Raw genomic sequence first — 26,206 nt, forward strand, 5'->3', positions numbered from 1 at the left:
TTATTCACCTTTCTGCATCTGGTCAGTTCAGTAGTCCGGCATAGATAGGCAAGTGCTACTTATGGATATGTGTCTCAGCTGCTTCCTAAGGACAGCAGATCCTAAACTGCAGAACAGGAAGAAGACACCTCATCTCCGCACAAGCACCTGCAATAAGGCCAAAAGACAATCTCACTCTTTATGATTTTTTTTATTTGCTTATTACTTAGCAACGAGACTCTGCTTATAATAAGTGCTTTGTTTTGTTAGATTTTCCTGGAATATGCTGATGATGGTGCAAAATTTGTGTTTGGCGAAAAATACACAGATCATTTCTTTGCCTTTAAGGTAAGCAGACATTATTTACATCTAATCGAGCACAAAAATAGTTTCCCTGGGGAATTTGTTCCATGTTATTTACAACATGCGTGCAACTACTAATGGGAGAGGTGGTATCCAGGGATCAATATCCTCATGAAGATGTGACTGACAGTAAGAAAATGATGGGGAACTGGGGATTACACTTGCCACTTAAAGTTTCATGTTTGTTTGCTTTAAATTCATTGAAGGCAGTTTCAGCAATTTTATGTTTTTCACAGAATAACATTATGAGCTGACACACATTGAAATTGAAAGCATGACAGAATACAAGGGCCTTGGTTGGTCAACAGCAACCACAGGGTTAACTTCTACCTATCTTATCTTCCTGCCAGCAAGTGCTCACAGAAAGATACCAGTCCTGAGATATCATGGATTTAGTTGTCTTATAAATACCATAGACAGGTGCAATGACTTAAGAAGAGGCAGGATTGGAGGCTGAAGTTTCACCAGTGGAAGGCAAGGAACTGTAAATATAGCAGATTCAGGACAAAACTAGAAGCTACATTGAATTAAGCATTTTTATGGATGGCTCTTTCTGCTGCTCATCACCCATGAATGGCACTTCCTTTCTTTGAAAGAGAAGATAGCTAGGCAAGCTATCCTTCTCTTCTCCTTTTCTGAGAAGATAGTTTGGGAAGTGAGCTATCACTAACCCCTTGTTCCAGGAGATAAGCAATTGAAATGTCTCTCCATCCACGCTCTTCTACCTTTTTCTCTTCCGTAGACTGAAGTGATTGCCCAGATTGGAATTCCTGTCATTTAGCTTCCCAGCTATATAGGACCAAATTGGTTGGTTTCTTTTGTAGAAAATAGTGCACTTTAGAGATGAAAGGTTATTTGATTTTGGTTAATTTGACTGCTTCCTCTTAGTTTATGCCAAGGGTTTCTGCTTCATTAAATATAAGGATCTAGTTTGAATGGTTGAGGCTGAAGAGTCTTCCATCTGCCACTTGCTTCTTATTTAGGGTTTTATTGTGAAAGATGCTAAGTTCCCACAATGCCTAGTTTCCATGGCAGATCAGAGTATGCAGCATCTCATGCAGTACATGCACCATAGGTGACATGTCTGAGAGACTGAATGACATTTCTATAGGTTCAAAAGTGTTTTCTCACATTTGACAGAATTTGTAATGGATGTGTAACAGAACAACTAATCAAAAACACCGTATAAAAGTATAACGGCAGAGGTAGCTCCATTTTAATTTGTGGAGAGGGAGTACTACTCTAATAGCAATTAATGTAACATTTGTAGCTGACACACATGAAATTATAAAAAAGCTTTTTGATAATTATTTTCCCATTTAGACATTCAATGTTTTAAAATTTATTCATGGTTTAGGAACTGTCTGCACAAGGAAATTATTCTGGTATATGGTAGAATGTGAATTTAAAGTGCTGTATTTATACCAGAATAACTCCCAATAAGGAATCTTGTATTCTGGTAGATGAATGTCCATACAGGGAATTATAGTGGTATAATTACAGTGGTTTAACTACACCAGAATAATTATATTGGTAAAGCTGATGAAATTTTCCCACATAGACCAGCCACTGCTCACAATCCTGGACATTAGCACAGCACAGAGAACACCCGTAGAACAGAGTGTAGGTGAGGCTGAATTACAGCTTTGATTCTGACCTTAACATTTGCTCGTAACTAAGGCTGAGAGTCTGTCATGGAAGTCAAGGATTCTGTTACTGCCTGGAACCTCCGTGACTTCTGCAGTGGCCAGTGTGGCTGGCCCCAAGGCTGCCAAGGCAACTGGGGTGTCCTGTGGGCCAGCCACACTGCCTGCTGCTCAAGTAGCCCCAGATAGCTGGCTGTGGGCACTACCCAGAAGCAGCAGTCTGGGAGCAGTGGGAGGGTCCTGAACCACCACCCCCTCTCCACCCAGAGTAACCATGGTGACAGAGTCCTGGGCATCCCCCACCCAGATCAACAGCAGCAGTGGTGCTCCAGACTGAGCCCCCAGCCCCAGCAGCAGCAGGACCCCAGGCCACTCTCTGCCTGGAGTAGCAACAGAGGTGGGGTTCCAGGTCTCCTCCCAGCAGCAGCAGTAGTAGGGCTCCAAAGCACCCCAAACCAGTATTAATGGGGCCCCAGAGTGCTCCCTCTGAACAAAAGCATCCCCTGGAAATTTCTTTTAGGGCAGCAGGGTCATAGGAGCATCCCAACCCTTGCATCTTCCCATCAATTAAGATTTTGCGTTAGAGGTATTTTTAATAAAAGTCGCAGGCCGTGATGTTTTGTCTATTGCTCATGAGCTGCCACAACTTTTTCCACTCCATGACTCTTACTAATACTCATGATTACATCATAGCCTTACCCATAGAAGTCTTTTATGTATTCTCTTGGAGCTGACATTTTGTGTCCACAGTTGCAGCTTAGAAAGTGGGAGACAGCATATAAGAAAAATCTCCCTTTGGTCTCTGATGCAGGTAGTAGAACCACAAATGAGTGATATACAGGGAGAAGCAGAAAAAGTGTGACACTTCATGGCTGTCCTACTTCTGCTTTTTCTAGCCCAGTTCCCTGCAGTCAGTGTGCATGTTTGCTCCCTGGTGAAGAACAGAGGGGGAGCATTTGACCTTTTATTGCCAAATACGTTTCACAATCTAACTAACCCAACAAAGGAAAGGAAAGACTCGGCTCCTACTCTACCCTTAACTTGCCCTGCTGTGCATAGATTTTTTTCTATATCTATAATGTTCCCTATTTAGAGAGCCCTGCAATATCAAGGAATATTGGTAAGAATTAAGGTTGCAGGGTACCTTTGTTCAAAAAAAGCTCTGCTTTTGCATATTAGCAACCAAAATATTAACTTGAAGACTTTATATTTGTGTTTGTCCAATATGGGCCAGTGAGCACAGCACAACTGAGAAATCAGGAGAAGCGCCACGTGTAAAAATAGTTTATCATATATTGCATGTCATTCCATTCTTCAGCATCATGCTGAGGAAGGAAAGGCTGACATTTTCAAATGGACTCTTCCATGCTCTTGATTAAAGCTAGCCTGGGTATGACAGGTCAGCTCGGTAATTAGATACGTGCTAATTGGCTGTGTGCCACTTTCAGTTGAAGACATTGACACAAAAGCTGCTGTCATATTAAATAATCAGAGAGCAATTTCAAAAAAATTAACTCCCTAACTTCCAATCCAATAAAGGGTTCAGATGATCGCAACTGGAAAATTAACTTCTTGGCCTGTGGGGGAAAAATTGTGCCTATAGCTGTCTTCAGGTACAAAATGGGAAGCCATTTTCACAACCCAGTCTCTTAAAGTCAGTTTGTAAAGTGATTTTATGAGGGACAAGCCTCCAACAGCATTGGTAGCTGAAAAGTGTGGTGAGAATGACAGAGGTGTCACACATTTTTAAAAGGATGTTCTTTCTTTCCCTCTTCATCTTGTCACCTACCCCCACAGCAGCACTGAAATCTTCTGCCTCCAACTGGGCTGTGAGAAAAGATGTTTGCTTATAATGTTGATCATCTGTTGGCCCCCAGTCTTCTTCTGGGATAAGGGATAAGAAGAAAATTGGGACCCATTATATGGATTATGCCTAAAAATTGAGAGTAATTGCCGTTTGATTGTTTATTTGATATCACTTCTGTGATGCTTCTCCCTAATTCATGAACCCTCAGTGCATCAGAAACTAATGATAAAGGTTCTTCTGTCTGTCAGCTGACAAGAGTTTAACTATATTAGAGGAACAGGGTCACTCTAGGAGAAAACATCCCCATAGTAGTTCTTTTGAAGAGCAAAGGCACTTCTGGCTATGAACTACATAAATCTATTTTGAGGGAGGTACTTTTGGAATATCATCAGTATAAATTATGGTGGTTACTCTTCTCTGGAGAATAAAGAAATGAATTTATTGATAAATGATATATTGGATTTTTGTATCTCTCATGTTTATTTTCATTAATTAACTGCTACTCTTCCAGTTGCACAATTAAAATGCTTTCTGGCTTTAGAGGCATTAGTTTAAACATTACTAATCTCTCTGGCTTATCAAGAACCTGTCCTGAGAGGTTTTTTCACCTATTACATACTAGCATAGAAATGTTGAGTTCTTGTGTGTTTTAAGATATACACATAACAAATGATACAATTTTAATTCAGGATTTAAAAAAAAAAAAAACCAGTTGCCTTCCAGGCTGTACAACCTGCATGTGTTACTCACTGCATCTATGATTGTTTTAGACCATATTTTTAAAGAAAGTTCTTTTCCTTTGTTTTCACTGCAATACAGTGAATATATCCCTGTGAATTTACCTTGAAGGCACTCAGTGACTCTGGTCACTGCTGCAAAGCTCCAAGCATCTGACAGTGACATAATTGGCATTTTATAAGGGGCAGCAGAGCACAGCCAAGAGGACTTTGTAGATTAATAACACATACTAACAGTTAAATTAAGTGGTGTCTGTTAAGAAGTTGCCCTTGATCTTGTGAATGTTAGGTCAACATGGGTCCAAACAAAACATTTGATCCAAAAACCTCTCCAACTTCTAGGAAACAGATACAGAACTGATCCTAAATATTTTATCTTCTCCATGTTTCTGTAAAGATCCACACCAAGATCAATCCTTTTACTCATAGACACAGAACAAGAGCATCAAAAGTGATGTTGTAAAGGCCCCACCAGTCAATTAGATGCTTTGAGGGAGCCCACAAGCATGTGGACAAAAGTGATTCAATGGATACAGTGTACTTATACATTCAGAAAGTCTTCGGTAAGGTCTGTCACCAAAGGCTCTTGAGTGTGCTCAGCAGTCATGGAGTAAGAGGGAAGGTCTCCTATGGATCAGTAACTGCTAAAAAGATAGGAAACAAAGGGTGCGAATAAATGGTCGATTTCTACAAAGAAAAGCATTAAATAGCAGGGTACCCCAAAGCTCTTGACTAATACATGTGCCGTTCAACATGTTCATTAATGATCTGAAAAGGGATGGAGCAGAGAAGCAGCAAAATTGGCTGGTGATACAAAATTACTTAAAACAGTGAAGCCCAGAGCTGACTACAAAGAATTACAAAAGGATCTCTCAAACCAGACAGCAAAATGGCAGATGAAATTTAGTGTTGATAAGGGCAAAGTGATGCATATTGGAGAAAAATAGTCCCAACTATACACACAAAATCGGGGGGCGGGGGTCTAAATTTGCTGTAAACGCTCAAGAAACTGATCTTGGAGTCCTTGTGGATAGTTCTCTGGAAACATTCACTCAATATGCACTGGCAGTCAACAAAGTTACAGAATGTTAGGAGCCATTAGGACAAGAATAGCTAATGAAAAAGGAAACAACATAATGCCATTATGCAAACCCATGTTATGCCCATACCTTGAATACTACAAGTGGTTATGATCACCAAGTCTCAAAACAGATAATAGGATTGGAAAAGGTGCAGAGAAGGGGAATAGATAAGCTTCCATACCAGGAAAGATTAAAAGACTGGGACTGTCTAAAGGGTGACAAGAAAGAAGTCTATAAAATCATGAATGGTGTGGAAAAGGTGAATGGGGTGTATTGTTTATCACTTCATAAAGCATAAGAAGAAGGAGTCACTCAGATTAATGAGCAGCAGATTGAAAAGAAGTAAAACTCTTCTCACAACACATAAGCAAACTATGGAACTCACTGTTGGGATTTTGTGACAACTACCTGTATAAAGGGTTTTTAAAAAATTAGGTAACTCTGGGAAATGGTTTGATGCATAACTATTAGCCAAGATGTTCAGAGATGCTACCTCATGTTCTGGGTGCCCCTAAATCTCCATGTGCCAGAAGCATTTGTCTCTGGCTACTATCTGAAAGAGGATTCTGGCTAGGACCAGATCTCACCTGATATAGCTATTTTTATATTCCCATATAGCAATGGAAAAGTCTGGGTCCAGATCTAAACTTTGCAGTGCAGATCCACCAAACCCCAGACCTCAAACATGCAAAGTTTACAGAATTTTGATCCAGATATTTACAGATGTTAATGTCCAGTAGCAAGTGAAATGACTGATTACTGAACTGCTTTAAACATAGCTGCAGCCAACCTGCAATATATTGTGAAAGTTTCAAAACTGTCAGAGTTTAATCTGGAAAGCATCCAGATCCATGGAAAGCAATTCATCCAAATGCAACACATGTATATGGAAAACAATTCTAGGAGTTCAAGGGTAAAACAATTCCTGAAATCAACAGCTGAGGTTTGATGATTGAGCTAGCAAGCTCTTTAAAAGTTTTCAAAACCGGAATGTATCTCAAAGACTTTGGACCTTTCTTTGACAGAGAGAGAGAGAGAGAGAGAGAGAGAGCAAAAAATTCTTCACATTTTTTAGTTAATCTATTTTGTTTCCAAATTAGGTCCTGCCAATAGTGGTTTTCTTCAGCACAGTGATGTCTATGCTTTACCATATTGGATTCATGCAATGGCTCATTAAAAAGGTACCACGGCACTGAATTTTGTCAATGCTTTTTATCTGAGATATTCAACTATTACACAACTGCTGCAACCATAGAGTCAAATTGTGACATTTCTTCATTTAATATTTATCATTTTTAGGTAGGCTGGGTAATGCAAATTACCATGGGAACATCTCCTGTTGAGTCCCTGGTAGCAGCTGGCAACATATTTGTGGGACAGGTGAGTTATAAGATAGAAAAATATGTTTGCACCCTTAGCTCAGCCACCTATTAAAAGACAGAAATCCTGGACAGTGGTAAGTGAAATACCACTGTTAAAGGAGCTTCTGTTTACAGTGAACATCCATGCTGTGCAAGCCCGCCAACAGGAAGTGGGGGTAAGAGGGCAACTACATAGGGGCCAGCATTTCAGATGGGCCCAAAGCTCACTGTCACTGCCACAGTAGCAGCACCAGTGGCCAAGAGCTCTGGGCCCCTTTGAAATGCTGCAGGATCATCACTCTACTGCTCCACATAGCTTGTCAGGGGAGGGGGATTTGTGCCATGCTCCAAGCAGTGCTTAGGGCTTACTGTATTTACCACCCCCCACCTTCCATCCAAGGCTTTACCCCTATTGGAGGCATGGAGCCAGGGCCGCCACACCTTGTCCCAGGCCCTCTGCTTGTACGTGAAGTTAGAACTGTAATGCATCAGCTCTGGTGCTTGTTTTTAGAAACTCAGATTTTCATCTGTTTATAAATCACCAATAACACACAACCAGGCAAATTCTGAAGGCTGCACTAAAGTTTGCACATGCAGCTCTGTTATGAAACTGGGGGACAAGGCCCTTGGCAAGAGAGCACTAGACTAGTCTGAAAATAGAAAGCAATCAAAAAAAAGAAAACCAAAAGTGGAAATATGGTAAGGATGGGGGAAAGTGAACAGAAACAGAAAAGTGCAGGAGGGAGCATGGCAGAAAAATAATACAAGGGGACAACCGTGCAAAGATTTGGCCCAGCAGGAAAGATTAAGAACCACTACACTGAAGCAACCAAAAAATGACTGTCAGCTGTCAAAGATGGGGGTCTGACACAGTTGCTCCCCTGGGAAAACAAGACTTAGCCTTGAGAGAGCCCCAGGCACATTCAGAGCACTCATCAGCACAAAAATTAACTGACACTGTGATTGAACTGAATATAGTATTAATTAATAAAAAAAACTGATCACTCTATGATGTTTTATACGCCAAATATGCCTTTGACTGTGTTTGTTTCTTCTCATTTTCAGACAGAATCTCCTCTTCTAGTGAGACCTTATTTACCATATGCTACCATATCTGAACTCCACTCAGTCATGTCTGCAGGGTTCTCAACCATCGCTGGCAGTGTCTTAGGAGCGTATATTTCTTTTGGGGTAAGGAGGGGAAAATCCTCGAAAATGCAAATGATTCTGGATTCTTCAAGTTACTCTGGATTCAAATTCAAACATCACTTTGAATCAAAGGGATGTGTGCAGCTGAGATTCCTGACCAATAATGGGTCTACATGTGTGTCCCTCAGTGTGTCAAAGATTCATATGTGTAATTCCCATTATTACCACGAGGAATTATCTACCTTCGTGTGTGTGGAAGACTAAACCCAGAGATTTGTCCTGTTAAGAGGCATTTAGGAGCTTCAGAACCACCACCCCACCACACTTAAAGGGTGCCTGTGGTGTGGGAGACATGGGGCAGGGGGGCAGAATGAGGGAAATTGTTTAATAGGACCGAGAGATTAGGAAAGAGAAGGGAGGCCTGCAAGACACGGAGCGAAGGGAGGGATTGAAGAGGCAGGGGAGGCTGTGTGGAGAGTGTGGAAAGCATTTAGGCAGGAGGAGGAGGTCATGTCAAACACCTGAGAAGGAAAGAGTGTCCAGAGTTCCAGCTGATGAATGTAACCTGCTCCGCAGGGGTTTTGAGGCTAAAGAGTCTGTGACTCCCCCGTTGCTGCTTTTGCTGCAGCTTCTGCAGCTGGGAGGCATTGCTGCTGGAGGCTGGCGTCACCCTCAGGAGCGCTACTCTTCCTCTCTCCGGTCCACTTGTGTATCTGGCACTTGCTAACACCAGGGCGGGAAGAATGTTGTCACTAAAGGCAAATGGATGGTCCTCCTCCATGCATTTCTCCATTTTGTATCCCTGTGTCCTACCACTGCTTACTTTTCTCCTGTGTAAGCAATGCTGGTTCTTTCAAGCTCTTCTTGTATGAAAAATCCTCCATGGTATCTAATGATTTTCATTGCCTTCCTCTGGAATGTTTTTCTGTTTCTATGTTCTGTTGAGATAATTAACCAAAGCTTATTTTCTGGCATCTGGAATTGCAGGTTTCAGCCTCCCATTTACTTGCTGCTTCTGTGATGTCGGCACCAGCATCATTGGCTATCTCCAAACTCTTCTGGCCTGAGACTAAAATTCCCCAAATCACTCTGAAGAGTGGTATAAAAATGGAGAAGGGGTAAGTAGATCTATGCCTAAAAACAGCAGTATAGGTGCTCAGACAGCATGTTGATGAGAACTGTACAACCTAATTTGCACACATGACACTAAGGAAGCCGAAAGGAAATAGTTTCTGAATTCATTCAAAGAACAAACAGATCTAGCTGAACAGAAGTGGTGTTGTCCCACTGGCATTTTCGCAGAGACAGAACTGCAAAGGTCCGGTGCCATTCTACAGAATCTTTTCCTGTTTGTTTGTTGTCACCTTTGCTTTACTTGAAAGCACTTACTAAATGCCTGTAAGCTAAAGTGCAGATCGATGGATTATTTCACATACAAAAATCAGATAATTGAGTGCATATAGTTTCTGATCAAGAAAATCCCTGTGGAGGAGTGCAAAGAAGCAGGAAATGCAAGGAGCCCCTTCTCGTCAGCTTGCACTTCTATAAGGCCTGACTTTGACCTCTGTGGTGAGCATAGCGTCTACACCTTCATCCTGTAAGCATGAGTCAAGCCTGATCTGAAGTTCACTGAAGTCAGTAAAAAGACTGCCACAGCCTACTGCCATAGGCCTTGAATCAAAGCCCCAAAGAGCCAGGGAAAGAATGAGGACCATGTTCCCCTCTTTCCAATGATAGCAAAGCTTGATGGCATCCTTGGGGGGGTCATTTCCTAGGGTCCCTTGGGAGGAATTATGAATCTGCCAAAATTTCTCTTAGTGTCTTCATTCAGACTATGGCCCCTCTGTGCCACCTCCAGAACTCCTGAGAGCACCAAGTGGGTGCCCAGTGATTTAAACAGTTTATCATCAACTATAGTGTAAACTTTGTTTCTCAACTTGTCCATGAACTGGAAAATGTCTCTCTAGTTTTCAAATTCTCTTGTTTTCCTTGGTAAAGAGAATCAAAAAACCTGCTGGAAGCTGCCAGTCAGGGTGCCTCTGCCTCCATCCCCTTGGTGGCGAATATTGCTGTGAACCTCATCGCCTTCCTTGCTCTGCTGTCTTTCGTTGATTCAGCACTGTCTTGGTTGGGGAATATGTTTAACTACCCACAGCTGAACTTTGAGGTATTGTCCTCGTAACATTTTTTTTTCATGATTTATCTTTCTTAAAGAAAAATGCCAGTGATTTTCAATCAAACATTAGCTGTTTAAATATGTATTCCTTTTTAAAAGAACTACTCCTTTAATTCCTAGCTCACACAGGATAGTCTGTGAAAAACAGCTGATGCAATGTACATATTTCTATCGTTATCATTGTCTATGAATTCACCCCCAAAGAGGCTGCCATTTTTTGCAGAGTGCATTTGCTTTAGCTCTAATCTCATCTAATCACAGTTACTTTCAATGAATAGAGAAATCAGAAGAGCTTTTTGCATGCACCAGCCACATAATTAACACTTCGCTAAACACCCACAATGGCTTTTGCTTCAGACCACTGCACTGAATCTTTTATCCTTAGCCTTGGCAAAGCTCTGAAGGAGAGTTATGTTACACTAGAAACAGTGCAGAAGCCCAGCATTAGCACTGTAAGTAGCCATTAACTACAGTGATGGAAGGGGTGGTTCTGTTCTATAGCTCAAGCAATCTAACTCTGTAGTGTAGACCAGCTTTCCCCCAGGGAAAATAATGTGTGTCAGAAACTGGTTTAATGGGTGTGGCATTGAACAGCACTAAGCTCCAAATTTCCACCAAGTTGTGTTTAAAAAATGCATTAGCTGAGTTGTAGATTTTTAGTTAGAAGACATACCTGTATCATTTTGCTGGGCTAAAAGGCTTCTGAATGGGACTGTCTCTGGACTAATCTACTTTCAGGTTTTGTACAGGTACAGCTATTATTTTGATTCGGGTTAAGTTAGGATTTTGGTTAGACCTTAGTTCCCCCTAAGGTGCGTGGCCACATAGCTTCCCTTTAAGCCACATGCAAGGGCTCAAGGCTGCAATGGGGGAAAAATCTCTCCCTGAGCCCTGAAGCTGCTGGGGGGTAGTCTAGAGGCTCCTCTCCCCCCTGGCCACAGCATGGAGCTGCTCCAGCCAGCAGAAGGGAGCCTCTCCTTGCCTACCCCAGCAAGGAGTTGCTGTGGCTGAGGAAAAGGGGCCCCTCCTTGCCAGCCTCAGAAGGCAGCCACCCAGATTAGCCCAAGCCCTAACCCTCTGCCTCACCTTCAGCCCCCACCTCAGCCCTTAGCACCATCCTGCACCTCAAAGAACTCATCCCTGATCCCACTCCACGCCCTCACCCCAGACCCTGCCCCCCCTCCTGCATCACAACCCTCAGCACAGATCCTGAGCACCCTCCTGCACCCCAGGCCCCCAGCCCTAAGCCCCTCCACATACCTGGAGCCTCACTCCTGCAATCCAAACCTTTCCTCCATAGCCCCACCCCGGAGCCTGCACCCCAATCCTCTCAGCCCCGAGCCCCTCAATCCCAGCTCCACCCTGTAGCCTGCACCCTCACACTCCAGCACCCCAATTCTCTGCCCCAGCCCTGAGCCCTGTCCCACACCCAGAATGCCTTGACCCTACTCCCACCACGAATTTCACTTTGTGCACCAATACATAGGAGATATGTGTCATGTCACCTCCATATTAGTGCACATAAGTAAATTAATTCCTTTCAAGGGTGGAAAAAATGAGAGGGAACACAGGTTAGAAAAGTGATTTTTTTTCACCAAAACAGTTACAAGCTTAATGTGCACAGTTGTACTGAAATAAAGGTGCCTCTTACTTGTATTGCTTGTCCCTCTTCCTGTACAAGAATATGCTATACTGCTACAAGCACTTTATAATGATACAAAAAGGGATCATACCAGTTTTATATACCAGTATAACTAAAGCTGTACATCTTTTGTACGTAGACAAATTGTTTGTCTTTCTCAGGTGGTGGTCAAAGTGTAATTAAAACATCTCAGTTAACATATTTTCAAAAGTTATTTTCTCAGTGTAGCTACACCAGAATATGTCCGCAGAGAAATTAGTCCTTAATCTCTCTTGCCGGTCCCCTGAACCATGGCCTCCATTTTAGGCTGCAATCCAACAAAGCTTTTATGCATGTGTGTAATCTGAGGCCTATAATTAAACTAGATGCTTAAGCACTTTGGCTGGATCTTAGCCTTAAATTGCCCCTTTTGCAGTAATTCAGGTGGATCTTACCATTTAAAAAAATCACCAGACTGCTAGACAGAGAGAGCAGCAAGATACAAAGAACTATTTTTATGTACTTTTATTTTAAAAAAAAGAGACGTTTCTTCCAAAGAATTTAGCGGACACCTTCATTCTTCAATCAATGTTTTCTCTTGTGATAGCAAACATTTGGGCTGGGCTGGTGCGCCTGGCCCTCCTCTCTGTCTTGTATGTTTTGCAGGTCATTTGTGCTTATGTCTTCATGCCATTTTCTTTTATGATGGGGGTAGACTGGGAAGACAGTTTTATTGTCGGTGGACTCCTAGGCTACAAGACTTTCTTCAATGAATTTGTGGCTTATGAGCGTCTTTCAGCATTGATCCGTTTGCGGGAGAAAGGTGGGCCGGTGTACATTGGTGGCACGAAACAATATATGACAGTGAGTAACATTTTATAGTCCAGAGAGGGAGCCGTGCTAGTCTATATACTACCAAAACAAAAAAGCAACCAAGTAGCACTTTAAAGACTAACAAAATATTTTATTAGGTGATGAGCTTTCGTGGGACAGACCCACTTCTTCAGACCATAGCCAGACTAAAACAGACTCAATATTTAAGGCACAGAGAACCAAAAACAGTAATCGAGGTTGACAATATGGCTGTGGTCTGAAGAAGTGGGTCTGTCCCACAAAACCTCGCCTAATAAATTATTTTATTTTGTTAGTCGTTAAAGTGCTACTTGACTGCTTTTTTGTTTTGGTTTTATAGTCCAGTGATTTACTGAGCCAAAGTCTTAACCTGATGGTGTGCCACTGATTTTAGGGAAATCACAATATGGATGAATATTGCACATTAATATGATGTTTTCTCTTATATTAAAGCCTGTTCTTTTTTATCTTTCCCCAATGGACCTCAGTTATTGAAGTTCATCCTCCTCCAGCCCCTGCTTTGGCCTTGCCATGCTACCCTAGGCTGGAAGAATGTCAGGTCAGGCCTGGTTAATTCTAGAATTTAAGAACTTCATACAGGGAATCAAACTAATTCTCCTTAGTAAAGAGCTCGAGATCCGCACATGAGAAAACCATCATGCACAGCACTCATATAAGAATTTGTACCCTTAGGCTTGAAAGCCCTTTGCAAAGTATAATGCTCCCTCGCTGAAGGTAGATTTGAGTATGATAAGTATCAACCTCATTTTACAGATGCAGACGCAGGAGACGCTAAGATGTAGAAAGATTTTTCCCAAGGTCTCAGACGGAGAGAGTGGCAGAGCCAGGAATTAGTGACGCAACCACATGCAAAGCTAGGGGGGAAGGGAGAGAAGCAGGGATGGGCTGCACCAGTTTTGCAACTGCATTGAGAGGGACATGTCCCCTTCGTGCATAGGATTATTAAGTAACGGAGAGGGAGCCTTGCTAGTCTATATACTGTCAAAACAAAAAAGCGGTCAAGTAGCACTTTAAAGACTAGCAAAATAATTTACTAGGTGAGCTTTCATGGGAGAGACCCACTTCTTCAGACCATAGCCAGACCAGAACAGACTCAATATTTAAGGCACAGAGAACCAAAAACAGTAATCAAGGTGGACAAATCAGAAAAAAATAATTATCAAGGTGAGCAAATCAGAGAGTAGACGGGTAGAAGAGGCAGGGGGTGAAAGCCAAGAATTAGATTAAGCCAAGTATGCAAAGGAGCCCCTATAGTGACCCAGAAAGTTCCAATCTCGGTTCAAACCATGTGTTAATGTGTCGAATTGGAATATAAAAGAGAGTTCAACAGCCTCTCTTTGAAGAGTGTTGTGAAAATTCCTGTTGTGGCTGTTGGTAAGAATCCTCATCCTCCGTAAGACCAAACTCTACAAGATCTTTACCAAATATTCATAAACCTGAATTACCCACTGGGAGAAGAAGAAGAAGAAGAAGAAAAAAAACAAACAAACAGGGTCAGATGAACACTCAGAGACCAGCTACTCCAAGATAGGCCCAAAAAAGCCAAGAACAGAACACCACTGGTCGTCACCTACAGCCCCCAACTCAAACCACTGCAACTAATTATTAGAGACTTACAACCTATCCTTAATCAGGATGCCACACTCCAGAAGTGCTTAGGTGACAAGTCTGTTCTCTCCTACAGACAGCCTCCCAACCTTATGAGGATCTCACCAACAACCACAGCCTATACCACAGGAACACCAGTCCTGGGACTTTTCCTTGCCACAAAGGCCACTGCCAGTTTTGTCCACATATCTATTCTGGAGATACCATCACTGGATCTAACTAGATTAGTCACAGAATCACGGGCACATTCTCATGTGCCTCAACTAACATCATATATGCCATCATGTGCCAACAATGCCCAGATGCATTGTATATTGGACATACTTCAAACTCTCTTAGACAAAGAGTTAATGGGCACGAAACAGACACAAAAACACTCCTGATCCACAAACCTGTTAGCCGGCATTTTAATGGAGTGGACCATTCTGTTAATGATTTAAGAGTTTGCGTGTTACTGAAGAGGAATTCTCACAACACTCTTCAAAAAGAGGCTGCTGAACTCTCTTTTATATCCAAATTTGACACATTAACGTGTGGTTTGAACCAAGATTGGAGTTTTCTGGGTCACTATAGGGGCTCCTTTGCATACTTGGCTTAATCTAATTCTTGGCTTCCGCCCCCTGCCCCTTCTGGCCCTCTGCTCTCTGATTTGCTCACCTTGATAATTTTTTTTTTCTGATTTGTCCACCTTGATTACTGTTTTTGGTTCTCTGTGTCTTAAATATTGAGTCTGTTCTGGTGTGGCTATGGTCTGAAGAAGTGGGTCTGTCCCAGGAAAGCTCATCACCTAATAAATTATTTTTTTAGTCTTTAAAGTGCTACTGGACTGCTTTTTTGTTAGGATTATTAAGGTTATTGCAGAAGCTGGATGTGGCATTAGCAATTTCAACTGTGACCTGATCACTTGAACATGACAATATTACGGTTCTCATGTTTAACTTCTATTCAGTCTCAAACCCCATCTCGGTTGAGGGCTGGAACTATTGGCATTTGGCTCTTTTACATTTGACCTGAGGGCCAAACATTCAATTTACCTGCCTGTGGGGGTGCTGAGGCTTGACGCTTCTGGGCCACAGGGCTGCAGCTGCATTCATCAGCTCACTCCACTATAGAAGGAAGCCCAGCCCCTCGCTCATTCTCTCTCTCTCTCTCTCTCTCTGCAGTTGGATTGAATGAGTATGGTCCACAATTGATTGATTTTTTGTTTCAGAGGGTCAATGGCCTCTGATTAAAAAACAAAAAAATATTCTGCACCCCAATAAAGATACATGTGTGTGCTCAGAGAGAAAGAAAAGGGACCACTTCACTCCTGGATTTCTCCTCCCCCGCCCCACCCACAGCCTATAACAAGACTTCCTGTTTTTCAAAGTCAGGAGAGTACAAGCGAAGGCAGGTAAATGACAGGACACAAAGCCATTTCTAGAGAAAGCAGACAAGCATTCTCCTGCATACCTGCCACATGACTACAACTATCTGCAGGAGCAGAAACAAAGGAACTGCTAATAAACAGGAAACCTATGAGAGCACTCAGCAGACATCAGTGTGGGCTTCGGAAGCAGTTAATGGGGAAGGGGATGCAGGGAGTGAAGTTTTTCACGTTCCCTGCTTCCCCCTATCTTTCAGGTAGGTTGGCTTCTTCAAGGACTGTAGCCTAGTTTGACCCCAAGGCAGCTATCATATACCCTTCAAGTGGCTCTTGTGGGTGTAAAGTCCATTGAGGAAAGAGGCTCTGAGCCTGTGGAAATGGAAAGCAATGCAGACTTCTCTCTGCTCTGAGGCCCAGAGAGAGAAAGTGTTGTCCCAAAAGAAGATGCCATTGGTCACGAAGCAGGGTGTGGACAAGGCCAGCCAGGGGGTGCAGCCTGAGAGTCCAGTGGAGCCTCAATAACAGTTTACACGTGCTCCTTTTGTGCTCCTGGGGGAATTCTTCAGCAAACACCATCACCTGCCTTACCACAGAATGAATGTCTGCTAAGGTGCAGCATTTCCAGCTAGTTCAGGGGCCCTAAACTAGTTTGGATAATCAAACCCTCTGGGATTTTCAATCCTAACCTATACAGCCCCTGTTAACCTGTTTACTTTAAGGAGAATGACAGAAATACTGAAGTTTGCAGCACAGAACAATAGGGTGTAATCCAATTGATCTTGCCATACTGTATGCTGTATCATTAATACTTTGCATGCAGTATACTAGATGGGAGAAGTTACATAGTGCAAATACTTGGATAAAAAGAGTTACATGGTGCAGATACTGGGTAAAAAGAGCAAAATTGCCTCTGAGGGTGAACAGAGCCAGATTAACTCTTCTGGAGATCTGACCCACACCTCACACCCCAACCCCTTGCCCCCAACCCTGAGTCCTCTCCTGCGCCTTAACTCCCTCCCCCAGGCCATCTGTGAGGGAATTAGGGACTTAGGGTGCAGGAGGGAGCTCAGAGCTAGGCCAGGGTGTGGGGTGTGCATTGTGAGAGGGAATTAGGGATTTAGGATGCCAGAGGGGACTCAGGGCTGGGATCAGGCTCAATACAGCCTCCACTGCCCTACATTCACCTGCAGGCACTGCTCCTGACAGCTTCCATTGGCTGTGATTCCTGGCCAATGGGAGCTGTAGGGGTGGAGTCTGCAGGCCAGGGAGCTTCCCTTGGCACCTGTGGCAATCGGGCCCCAGACTGGTGGGGGACAGCAGTTCATTGAGCCACCTTCCACTACCCCCTCCCCACCTCGCCACACACACACACCAGGCAGGGCCAGATAACACACAGAGGCTTTAGGGTTAAGGGAACCTCTCAAAATGATCTTATTTCTGGCAGCCCAGAGGGAGGGGGAACAGCTCCTGAGAGTGTGTTTCTCTGTAGTGTCTCAGGCTGGAATTCTGTTCAATTAAACCTGCTAATAAATAATAATGACATTTTAGAGTTTTATATAGCACTTCAAGAAGTGCAACAAGCTGCTGATGAATCCTCACAGAACCCCTAGAAGTGCATGAATATCCAAATTTCTAGATAAACTTATCAATGTTTTGCAGCTGCCTATTGAATGTGATAGTGGCAGAGCAGGACTGAGAGAATTCAGGGCTCTTAGCTCTCAGTCTTTTCTTGTCTTTAGTGCTCCATCTAAACCAAGGGGTGCATTTTTCATCACTTAGTTATGTGAGTCAGCAATGGACAGGTGAAGCCCATAAACCAAAGCTCTGAATTATTTCAAGGACATAAAAATGGTCATACGGGGTCAGATCAATGGTCTAACTCACCGAGTTTCCTGTCTCTGACAGTGCCAATACCAAATGCTTCAGAGGGAATGTGCAGGACAGAGCAATGATTGACTGATCTATCCTATGAGGCCTAGTTCCAGCTGCTACAATCAGACATTAAAGGGACACCCATGACCATGGGCTTGCGTCCCTAACCATTCTGACAAATAGCATTGTCCTCTGTGAACTTATTATGTGACCCCATTGTTCTGTATATATAGTTGAGATCAGAGCGGTAACTGAGTTAGTCTGTACCTTCAAAAACAACAAGTCCTGTGGCACCTTATAGAATAACAGATGCATCTGACGAAGCGGGTCTTTGCTCACAAAAGCATCTGACGAAGTGGGTCTTTGCCCATGGAAGCTTATGCTCCAAAATATCTGTTAGTCTATAAGGTGCCACAGAAGTTCTCGTTGTAGTTGAGATCATTTTCCAATCTGTGTCACTTTACATTTATCAGCACCATCTATGCTATTTCATTGCCCAGTCACCCAGCAAAGTGAGATCCCTTTGTGGGTCTCCGCTTTGGACTTAACTATCTTGAGTAATTTTGTATCGTGCAAATTTTCACACTACTGAGTAATTAATTTTCTGTCTGAGGTGTGTGTGTTTGTTTGTTTGTAGATCCGTTCTGAAACCATTGCTACATACGCCCTCTGTGGATTTGCAAATTTTGGTTCTCTGGGAATCGTGATGGGAGGACTCAGTAAGAACAATGTGTATTTCTCATTTTCACAATTTTTGCACATATAATCCAAAAAAAACTCCAGTGTGGGACACATTCTTGATGAACTTTACCACATTGCTAACCCTCAGCTGCATTCGGGCTGCTTTTACCTCTCTCTCCACCCCCAGCATAAAGCTGTCCTAAGCCTAAATAAACCAATCACCAAAGAGCTCCCCTTCTTTAGTGGGTCCTGGGGTTGTGTAAAGCAGTTGTGGCAGTCCCTGTGGCTGGGATCATGCTCAGGGCATTCCTACACCCTGGCAGTCCTCTGCCACTGTTCCCTACCATCATGACTGTTGACAGTCAGCATCCAGGCTTTGTACAAAATAAATCATTTCGTGCGGTGGGTTGTATTCTTGCTGGTGTTTTGGAAAATATTGGTTTGTTTTCTGTTAGAATGCCACGTTAGAGAATCAGTTGATAAACAAATTCCAACTTCCCTGTTCTTTGGGAGTATCACAAAATTAAAAATGAACTTTTTAAAATAGTCTTACCTGATCCCATACAGATGGTCTCCTGTCTTCAGTGGGGTTCTGTGACAGCTCTGTTGTCTGAGAATAGCGCAGAGGTCTGCATCCTGTAGCTCTTTGTGGCTCCCAATGCTGTAATTGCAAAGCTTTAAAAAAAAAAAAAAAAAAAAAAAAACCTCCTGATTATTTTCAATAAATGGTGAGCGTCTAAAATTCCAACAATGAACAATAGTAAACAACATGTGATCTCAAAATGCTGGTTAACTCCCCTTTTAATATGTACAGTGCATTGTGGGATATGATACGGTATCTGTGTTTTGATCGTGCTGCTAATAAAGTCTCGATTTTGAAAAGGAGGCTTGCGGCATTCCTGCTGTAAAGTCAACACATATGTTAAGAAAGAAAACTTAAATTAAATGTGAAGTAAAATTGGTATAATGAAAGTGGGTGCAGGAGTGCAAGTCAGGAACGCATGAAGTATGAGGAAATAGAATATGTAAAAAGTTTGTGAGCGACCTTCAGTAAACATGTATTGCATTACAAATCATTGTGTGTGTGCTGTTCTTAAAATCTGGGTTACAAAAAGTATGGTTTGACATTATTTATTAAGTACTGTCTTTATTAAGCCCCATGCATTACAGCTCTTGAATTATTGCGTTTTTACCAAATTCAAAAAAAATACCTCTTCTTGCTATTTTGGTTGCCGACCCCTGGAATAGCTCATGCCAAGGCACCAGAGATGAGCAGAGATCAATGAGTGTATAAAATGATACAAGGGGAAAACAAGTGGGTTGAGTGAAGATGGTACCTATTAGCCAGTTTCAGTAGAGTATTCTGCACATATTGTTTGCGTAAATGGAACCAAGATTTTTTTCTATTTGCAGCTCAGGTTTTAGTAGAAAGAAAAACTGAGACCTTTAGTAGACAGGAAAATGTGCATTTATTCTACATTTGCACACCCCTCTGAGAATACCAGATTTATTTTATTTGCACCGATCTGTCAGTATCATGATTGCAATTTGCTTTCCTAGAGGATATGCTTTCTAGAAATTTCCTTCTCTCCTTATATGATGTTTCTGATTTTCTTCCAAGCATCTATGGCTCCTTCCAAAAAAAGGGACATTGCTGACAGCGCCTTTAGGGCAATGATTGCTGGTACTGTTGCCTGCTTCATGACAGCTTGCATTGCAGGTACTGTGCATAAATATGTAGTATTTCTAAATGACCACAAGGTGTCAGTGTGTTAGTACACTACTTCCCCAACATGTTATTTAGTTATATCTACTCCTGGCTTTGAGAGGGTTAAATATTGTTCACGAGGGAGAGCTTCTGAAATTTGGCATATTAAAAGACCTTGCCTCATTTGTCTTTTACAGATAATTTATTGATCTTAAAAATTGTTAGTGGACCTCCAATTACTGATACATCTAGTAAAACGATAATTACCGGTTACAGGTGATTTATAAGCCCTCCCATATATCCCTATGATGGTTTAATATGGAACTAGAAGGTAAAGAAGTACAAGAGTAGGAGTGAGGGAGTAGAGTACTTTTCTTTTTAGTGGGCCTGAGTCTGTTCTCAGAGTGGGCTAAATCAGGAGTCACAGCAGGGAATTCAGTACAGCTCTTCCAGTTAAGTGAGATCAGAAACTAGCTCTTTATTTTCAAAATCCCATCGAAATGTGGGTAAAAGTCTCAAATTGAGTCGTGAGTTACAAAAAAAGTATTGTCTCAGAGAGAAAATGAAAACAGGATGTAACATCAAGAATCACACCACCAAAGGGATTAATTTATTAGCCAGTTAGTGAGATTTCCAGAAAAAATCAGCTATGATTAAATTCTACCATAGTTTTCTTTCTGACTATCCCCCTTGCAATTTCCATGTAATATCCTGAACTGTCATTGTCAAAGTCAAAGAATTCATGTTGCTTTAGTTTAGTTTAGAGATAGGGTCCAGAGTGACCTAGATGAATTGGAGGATTAGGCCAAAAGAAATCTGATGAGGTTCAACAAGGACAAGTGTAGAGTCCTGCACTTGGGACAGAAGAATCCCAAGCATTGTTACAGCCTGGGGACAGATTAGGTAAGTAGCAGTGCAGCAGAAAAAGCCTGGGGATTACAGTGGATGAGAGGCTGAATGCGAGTCAGCAGTGTGCCCTTGTAGCCAAGAAGGCCAATGGCATATTGGGGTACATTAGGAGGAGTATTTCCAGCAGATCTAGAGAAGTTGTTATTCCCCTCTATTAAGCACTGGTGAGGCTACATCTGGAGTACTGCATCCAGTTCTGGGACCCCCAGTATAGAAAGGATGTGGATGCACTGGTGTGAGTCCAGGAGAGGGCAATGAAAGTGATTAGGGGACTGGAGCACATGACTTATGAGGAGAGGCTGAGGGATCTGGGCTTATTTAGTTAGCAGATAAGAAGAGTGAGGAACAATTTGATCACAGCCTTCAATTTGCTGAAGGGGATCTCTAAAGAGGATGGAGAGAGACTGTTCTTGGTGGCAACTGATAGCAAAACAAGGAGCAATGGTATAAAGTTACAGAGCAGGAGGAGGAGGTAGGATATTAGGAAAAACTATTTCACTAGGAGAGTGGTGAAGCACTGGAATGCGTTACCCAGAGAGATGGTGAAATCTCCATCTGTAGAGGTTTTTAAGACCCAGCTAGACAAAGTCCTGTCTGGGATGGTCTAGATGGGATTGATCCTACAATCAGGCAGGGGGCTGGACTCAATGACCTACTGAGGTCCCTTCCAGCCCTAGGATTCTATAATTCTATGATTTAAAACAGTGCATACAGATCAAGTCCCAAGTCAGAAAAGTCCACTTTTTAAGGCTATCATTTTTCCTAGTATGGGCCTGTGTAGCTCCTTCTGTTTTTGAAAGCTATGAAATTAGTACCCTTGACATTACATGAGTTCCACAGCTCTTTTGAGTTAAACAAATGACAGCTTTACATTGCATGAAAAAGCTGAAGCACTAGAAACCCTTAGCCAATAATGTAATTTGTAGGTCCTGGACTGATTAAAAACTCAGAATATCCATAGGCAAATATTCTGTATACACTAAAATCTATTATGGCAAGACGACTATATTCTAACCTCTCCTGCACAGATAATGCTTTTCTTATGCCTACAGTAAATTCTGAGATCCAAGTAATTTATGGTAATACATTTTCTGAGACTATAGAGACATGAAACCAAGTCCTGCAACCACACAAACATGAATGAACCTTGTTCTCCTCGTACCAGTTTATGCCTGTGTGTTTTATATTTTGGAAAATGCTTAGAAAAAGTTAAGTTTTATGCCGAAAGCTGCAAAAGCAATGGGAAAGAACATGTTAGGGAAAGAACGTGTTAAAAATTATTTAGAAAAGCTGGATATGCACAGATCCCTGGGGCTGGATCTAATGCAGCCATGGGTGCTGAGGGAGTTGGCTGATGTAATTGCAGAGCCATTGGCCATTATCTTTCAAAACTCCTGGCAATCTGGGGAGGTCCTGGATGATTGGAAAAAACAGTAAATGTAACGCCTATCTTTAAACAAGGGAAGAAGGAGAATCTGAGGAACTAAAGACCAGTCAGCCTCACCTCAGTCCCTGGAAAAATCATGGAGGGGATCCTCAAGGAATCAATTTTGAAGCACTTGGAAGAGAGGAAAGTGATCAGGAAGAGTCAACATGGATTCACCAAAGTTATATCTTGCTTGACCAACCTCACTGCATTCTTTGGTGAAGTAACTGGCTCTGTGGATATGGGAAAAGTGGTGGATGTGATATTAATGGATTTTATCAACGCTTTTTGATACGGTCTCTGAGAGTATTCTTGCTAGCAAGTTAAAGTAGTATGGATTGGATAAATGGACTTTAAGATGTACAGAAAGCTGATTAAATCATCATGCTCCATGGGTTGTGATCAATAGCTCAATATCTGGTTGGTGATTGATATCAAGCAGAGTACCACAAGGGTTGGTCCTGGGGTTGGTGGTGTTCAACATTTTCATTAATGACCAGGATGAGGGTATGGAATGCAACCTCAGCAAGTTCACGGATGACACAAAACTAGAGGGAGAGGTAGACACAGTGAAGGGTAGGGATAAGTTCCTGAGTGACCTAGTCAAAGTGGACCATGAGAAATCTGATGAGGTTTGACGAGAAGTGTAGAACCCTGCACTTAGGACATAAGAATCCCAAACACTGCTACACGTTGGGGACCAAATGGCTAAGCAGCAGTTCTGCAGAAGAGAACCTGGACATTACAGTGGATGAGAACCTGGACATGAGTCAACAATGTGCCCTTGAAGCCAAGAAGACTGATGGGCCCATTAGTATGAGCATTGCCAGTACATCTAGGGAAGTGATTATTCCCCTTTGTTTGACACTAGTGAGGCCATATCTGTAATACTGTGTCCAGTTCTGCCCCCACCCCTCTCCATTGCAGAAAGGACATGAATGCTTTGGAGAGAGTCCAGCAGAAAGCAACAAAAATGATTAGGGGGATGGAGCACGTGGATTATGAGGAGAGGCTGAGGGATTTAGGGTTATTTAGTCCACAGAAGAGAAGAGCAAGAGTGGGTTTTGATAGCAGCCTTCAACTACCTGGAGGGAGATTACACGGAGGATGAAGAGAGGCTGTTTCCGTGGCAACAGATGACCCAAAAAAAAAGGAGCAATGGCTGCAAGTTGCAGTGGGAGAAGGGGAGAAGTGTGGGTTAGATATTAGGAAAAACTACTTCACCAAGAGGGTGGTAAAGCACTGGAATGCGTTACCTAGGGAGATGGAGGAATCACCATCATTAGAGGTTTTTAAGTCCTGGCTTGGCAAAGCCCTGACTGGAATGATTTCGTTGGGGTTGGTCCTACTTTGACCAGAGAGGTTGGACTTGAGGACCTCGTGAGGTCTCTTCCAGCTCAATGATTTGATGTGTCTGAAATCAATGAGCTTCACCCAGAATCTGGCATCTTCTGTTTCAGCAGTACTGTGTGTCATATGGTACAGCTGGGAGAAACTGTACATCACTCTTCTTTGAGTTTAGTGTGGTGTCCTACGCCCAGTATTCAGGAAATAAGAATATTTTTACCTTGTATTAGAGAACATGAAGTAACTAATATGAGGTAAAAATCCTAATGAAGACAAGGCATTTTGAAGTTTCATGATCATTAACCTTTATCTTGACCTACTAATGCCAGTTTAACCTACAACTTGTCTTGTTAACATGAGGTAAGAACACACATTTTTTCTTTCATCATTTTAGGAAACTGACACCTCTGTATTCAATTTCCAGGAATATTATCTGTATCTGTTGCAGAGGTTCCATGCCACACGTTATTAGAAGATGCCTTCAATGCAACAACTTTGCCAAGTAACATCACAAAAGTAATTGGATGCTGCCAAGATCTCTTTAACAGGTACTTACGAGTGCTGCATTTGGTCTCATACTGATTCTGTGAAGTCACATTTTTGTGAGGGCTCCTGTATTTTCAAATCAAACTTATAGGGAAAAGATGGTAAATTAAGGCACAAATAATGGAAATACATAGAAAAAATACCAGTGCCCACAGACATTGCTCTGGAGCCAAAATAACATTTTGTAAATGTAAATAACCAGAACAGTGCCTGTGGTGCCCCAGAGCTATGAAAGAGTTACAATCCAAAGCACACGGAATTTATTCACTCACTCGGGATCCTTTTATTTTTAATATATTGGTCTGTCTCCAACCACTGGCTGCAGATGACTTTGCACACCTCAGAAATTTATAATTTTAAACCTATTTTGTTTTCTTGTAGTTGTGCATTTCCTCTCTATCAGATATCAAATAGAGATAAGACAGCTGAGAAGTTCAGAACAAAATGTGAAACTCCCTGAAATTCAAGTGATTTTTAGACCTGGAAACCTCATTTGTAGCACTGTTTTGGCTGTCCCTTTTTTGATGCCAAAGAAGACCTCTCCAAAGTCTGATTATTGTTGGATCCTGGGTTACGATTAGGGCTGATTGCTATCACTACTAAAACCTTAAGAACAGTAAATGCCTGTTATCTGGCTAGGGCGACCATTATCTCCCTGTCCCAAATACAGACAGGGAAGCCAGGAAGGAAGCAGCAACTGCCGGTCCTCCCCTGGAGCCTCTGGGAGCCCTGGGGAAGCGGCAACCCCCAGCGGTGCCTGGGAAGCGGCAGCCACCGGTGAGCCCCAGGGAAGCTGCAGCTGCCAGCCTCCCTGAGAACCCTGGGGAAGCGGCAGCCACCCACACTCCCCCACTTCCTTGAGTCTCAGGGAAGTGACTCCCCCCAGCAGCTGCGCCTGCATAGCTGCTGGCAGAAAAGGTTAGTCGGGGAGGGCCCAATGAGTCCATTTTAAAAAATAAGTCAGGACGCCTTTTTAACATCCCGGGTATGGAACCATCCCACCCATTATGGGATGGATGGTCACCCCATACCTGGCACTTGGATAACTGCCAAGATAACCAGCAAGTTCTGTTAACCAGCATCAGTAGCTGCAGGGCCAGCAGCCCCACTCATTAACCAGAAAATTTGATCATCCAGCAATCTCTGTTCCCCAAGGATGCCAGATAATCAAGCTTCTACTGTATTTGAATTCCCACAGTACATGACCATAACCACATATTTGAGATAGAGCAGGATCTTTTCCTTCAACTCTCTGAGTCTGGTTAACAAAAGAACATACTTTATTTCGAAAGCATTGTATGAATTTCAACCAAAACAGTTCTTGAGATAAATTTGTATATTTTATAACTTGCCATAAAAGATTTAGCAAAGTAAACAAAGGTATTATATAAATAGGGAGCATATTAAAACCAAGTTTAGATTAAGACACGAGGGAATAAAAGTCTGTTTTTTAAGTTATGGCAGGCACATATTTTATTCAAATGGTTGTGCCTTCCTTTCGCATCCACAATAAATTTATTATCTGTTAAGGGTCAAGGGTCTAATACTTCTTGCTCTTTCACAAATGTAAAACAAAGGAAACTTACGGCGTTTTCTGTTCCCCCTCTATTGTCCACTAGAGGTTTCTTTGGGGGAAGGAGGATGTAGCACTGGTATAACTTCAGTGGTGACTGACCCAGACTTCAGGATAAATCATAGAAACACTTCAATAAACATGACTTAATATAGTTCTTATTTACTTCATATCTTTATTTATTTTGTCCCTCTAAATCTTTTAAGGAAAGTTATCACAAATGTGTAAAAGATCAAATATATACAAAAAAAATAATAATTCATAAAATAAATGCAGTGCAGGGGCTGCTGTAATGTAGCCCCACTGTATTCTCTGGCACAGCTCCTTACCTGATGTAAATGTTACATCATTGAATGCCACTTTGTCTCAGTCTTTG

The 26,206-nt window shown here is 42.3% G+C and overlaps 1 protein-coding gene across 2 annotated transcripts in view; it reads left to right on the forward strand.

Annotated features, from left to right (window-relative positions):
- SLC28A3 (solute carrier family 28 member 3) overlaps positions 1-26,206 on the forward strand; it is an 83,155-nt gene that overhangs the window by 55,335 nt on the left and 1,614 nt on the right. For both annotated transcript variants that reach the window (XM_074994170.1, XM_074994169.1), the window contains 10 exons: positions 250-327; positions 6,715-6,795; positions 6,914-6,994; positions 8,041-8,166; positions 9,112-9,242; positions 10,123-10,291; positions 12,588-12,785; positions 18,278-18,359; positions 19,943-20,041; positions 24,136-24,259. In XM_074994170.1, coding sequence (XP_074850271.1) covers positions 250-327; positions 6,715-6,795; positions 6,914-6,994; positions 8,041-8,166; positions 9,112-9,242; positions 10,123-10,291; positions 12,588-12,785; positions 18,278-18,359; positions 19,943-20,041; positions 24,136-24,259 — 1,169 coding nt within the window. The remainder of the gene's footprint in view (positions 1-249; positions 328-6,714; positions 6,796-6,913; positions 6,995-8,040; positions 8,167-9,111; positions 9,243-10,122; positions 10,292-12,587; positions 12,786-18,277; positions 18,360-19,942; positions 20,042-24,135; positions 24,260-26,206) is intronic.

The sequence above is a fragment of the Carettochelys insculpta genome, chromosome 5 (genome assembly GCF_033958435.1).
Source record: "Carettochelys insculpta isolate YL-2023 chromosome 5, ASM3395843v1, whole genome shotgun sequence".
In the NCBI taxonomy this organism is placed as follows: Eukaryota; Metazoa; Chordata; order Testudines; family Carettochelyidae; genus Carettochelys; species Carettochelys insculpta.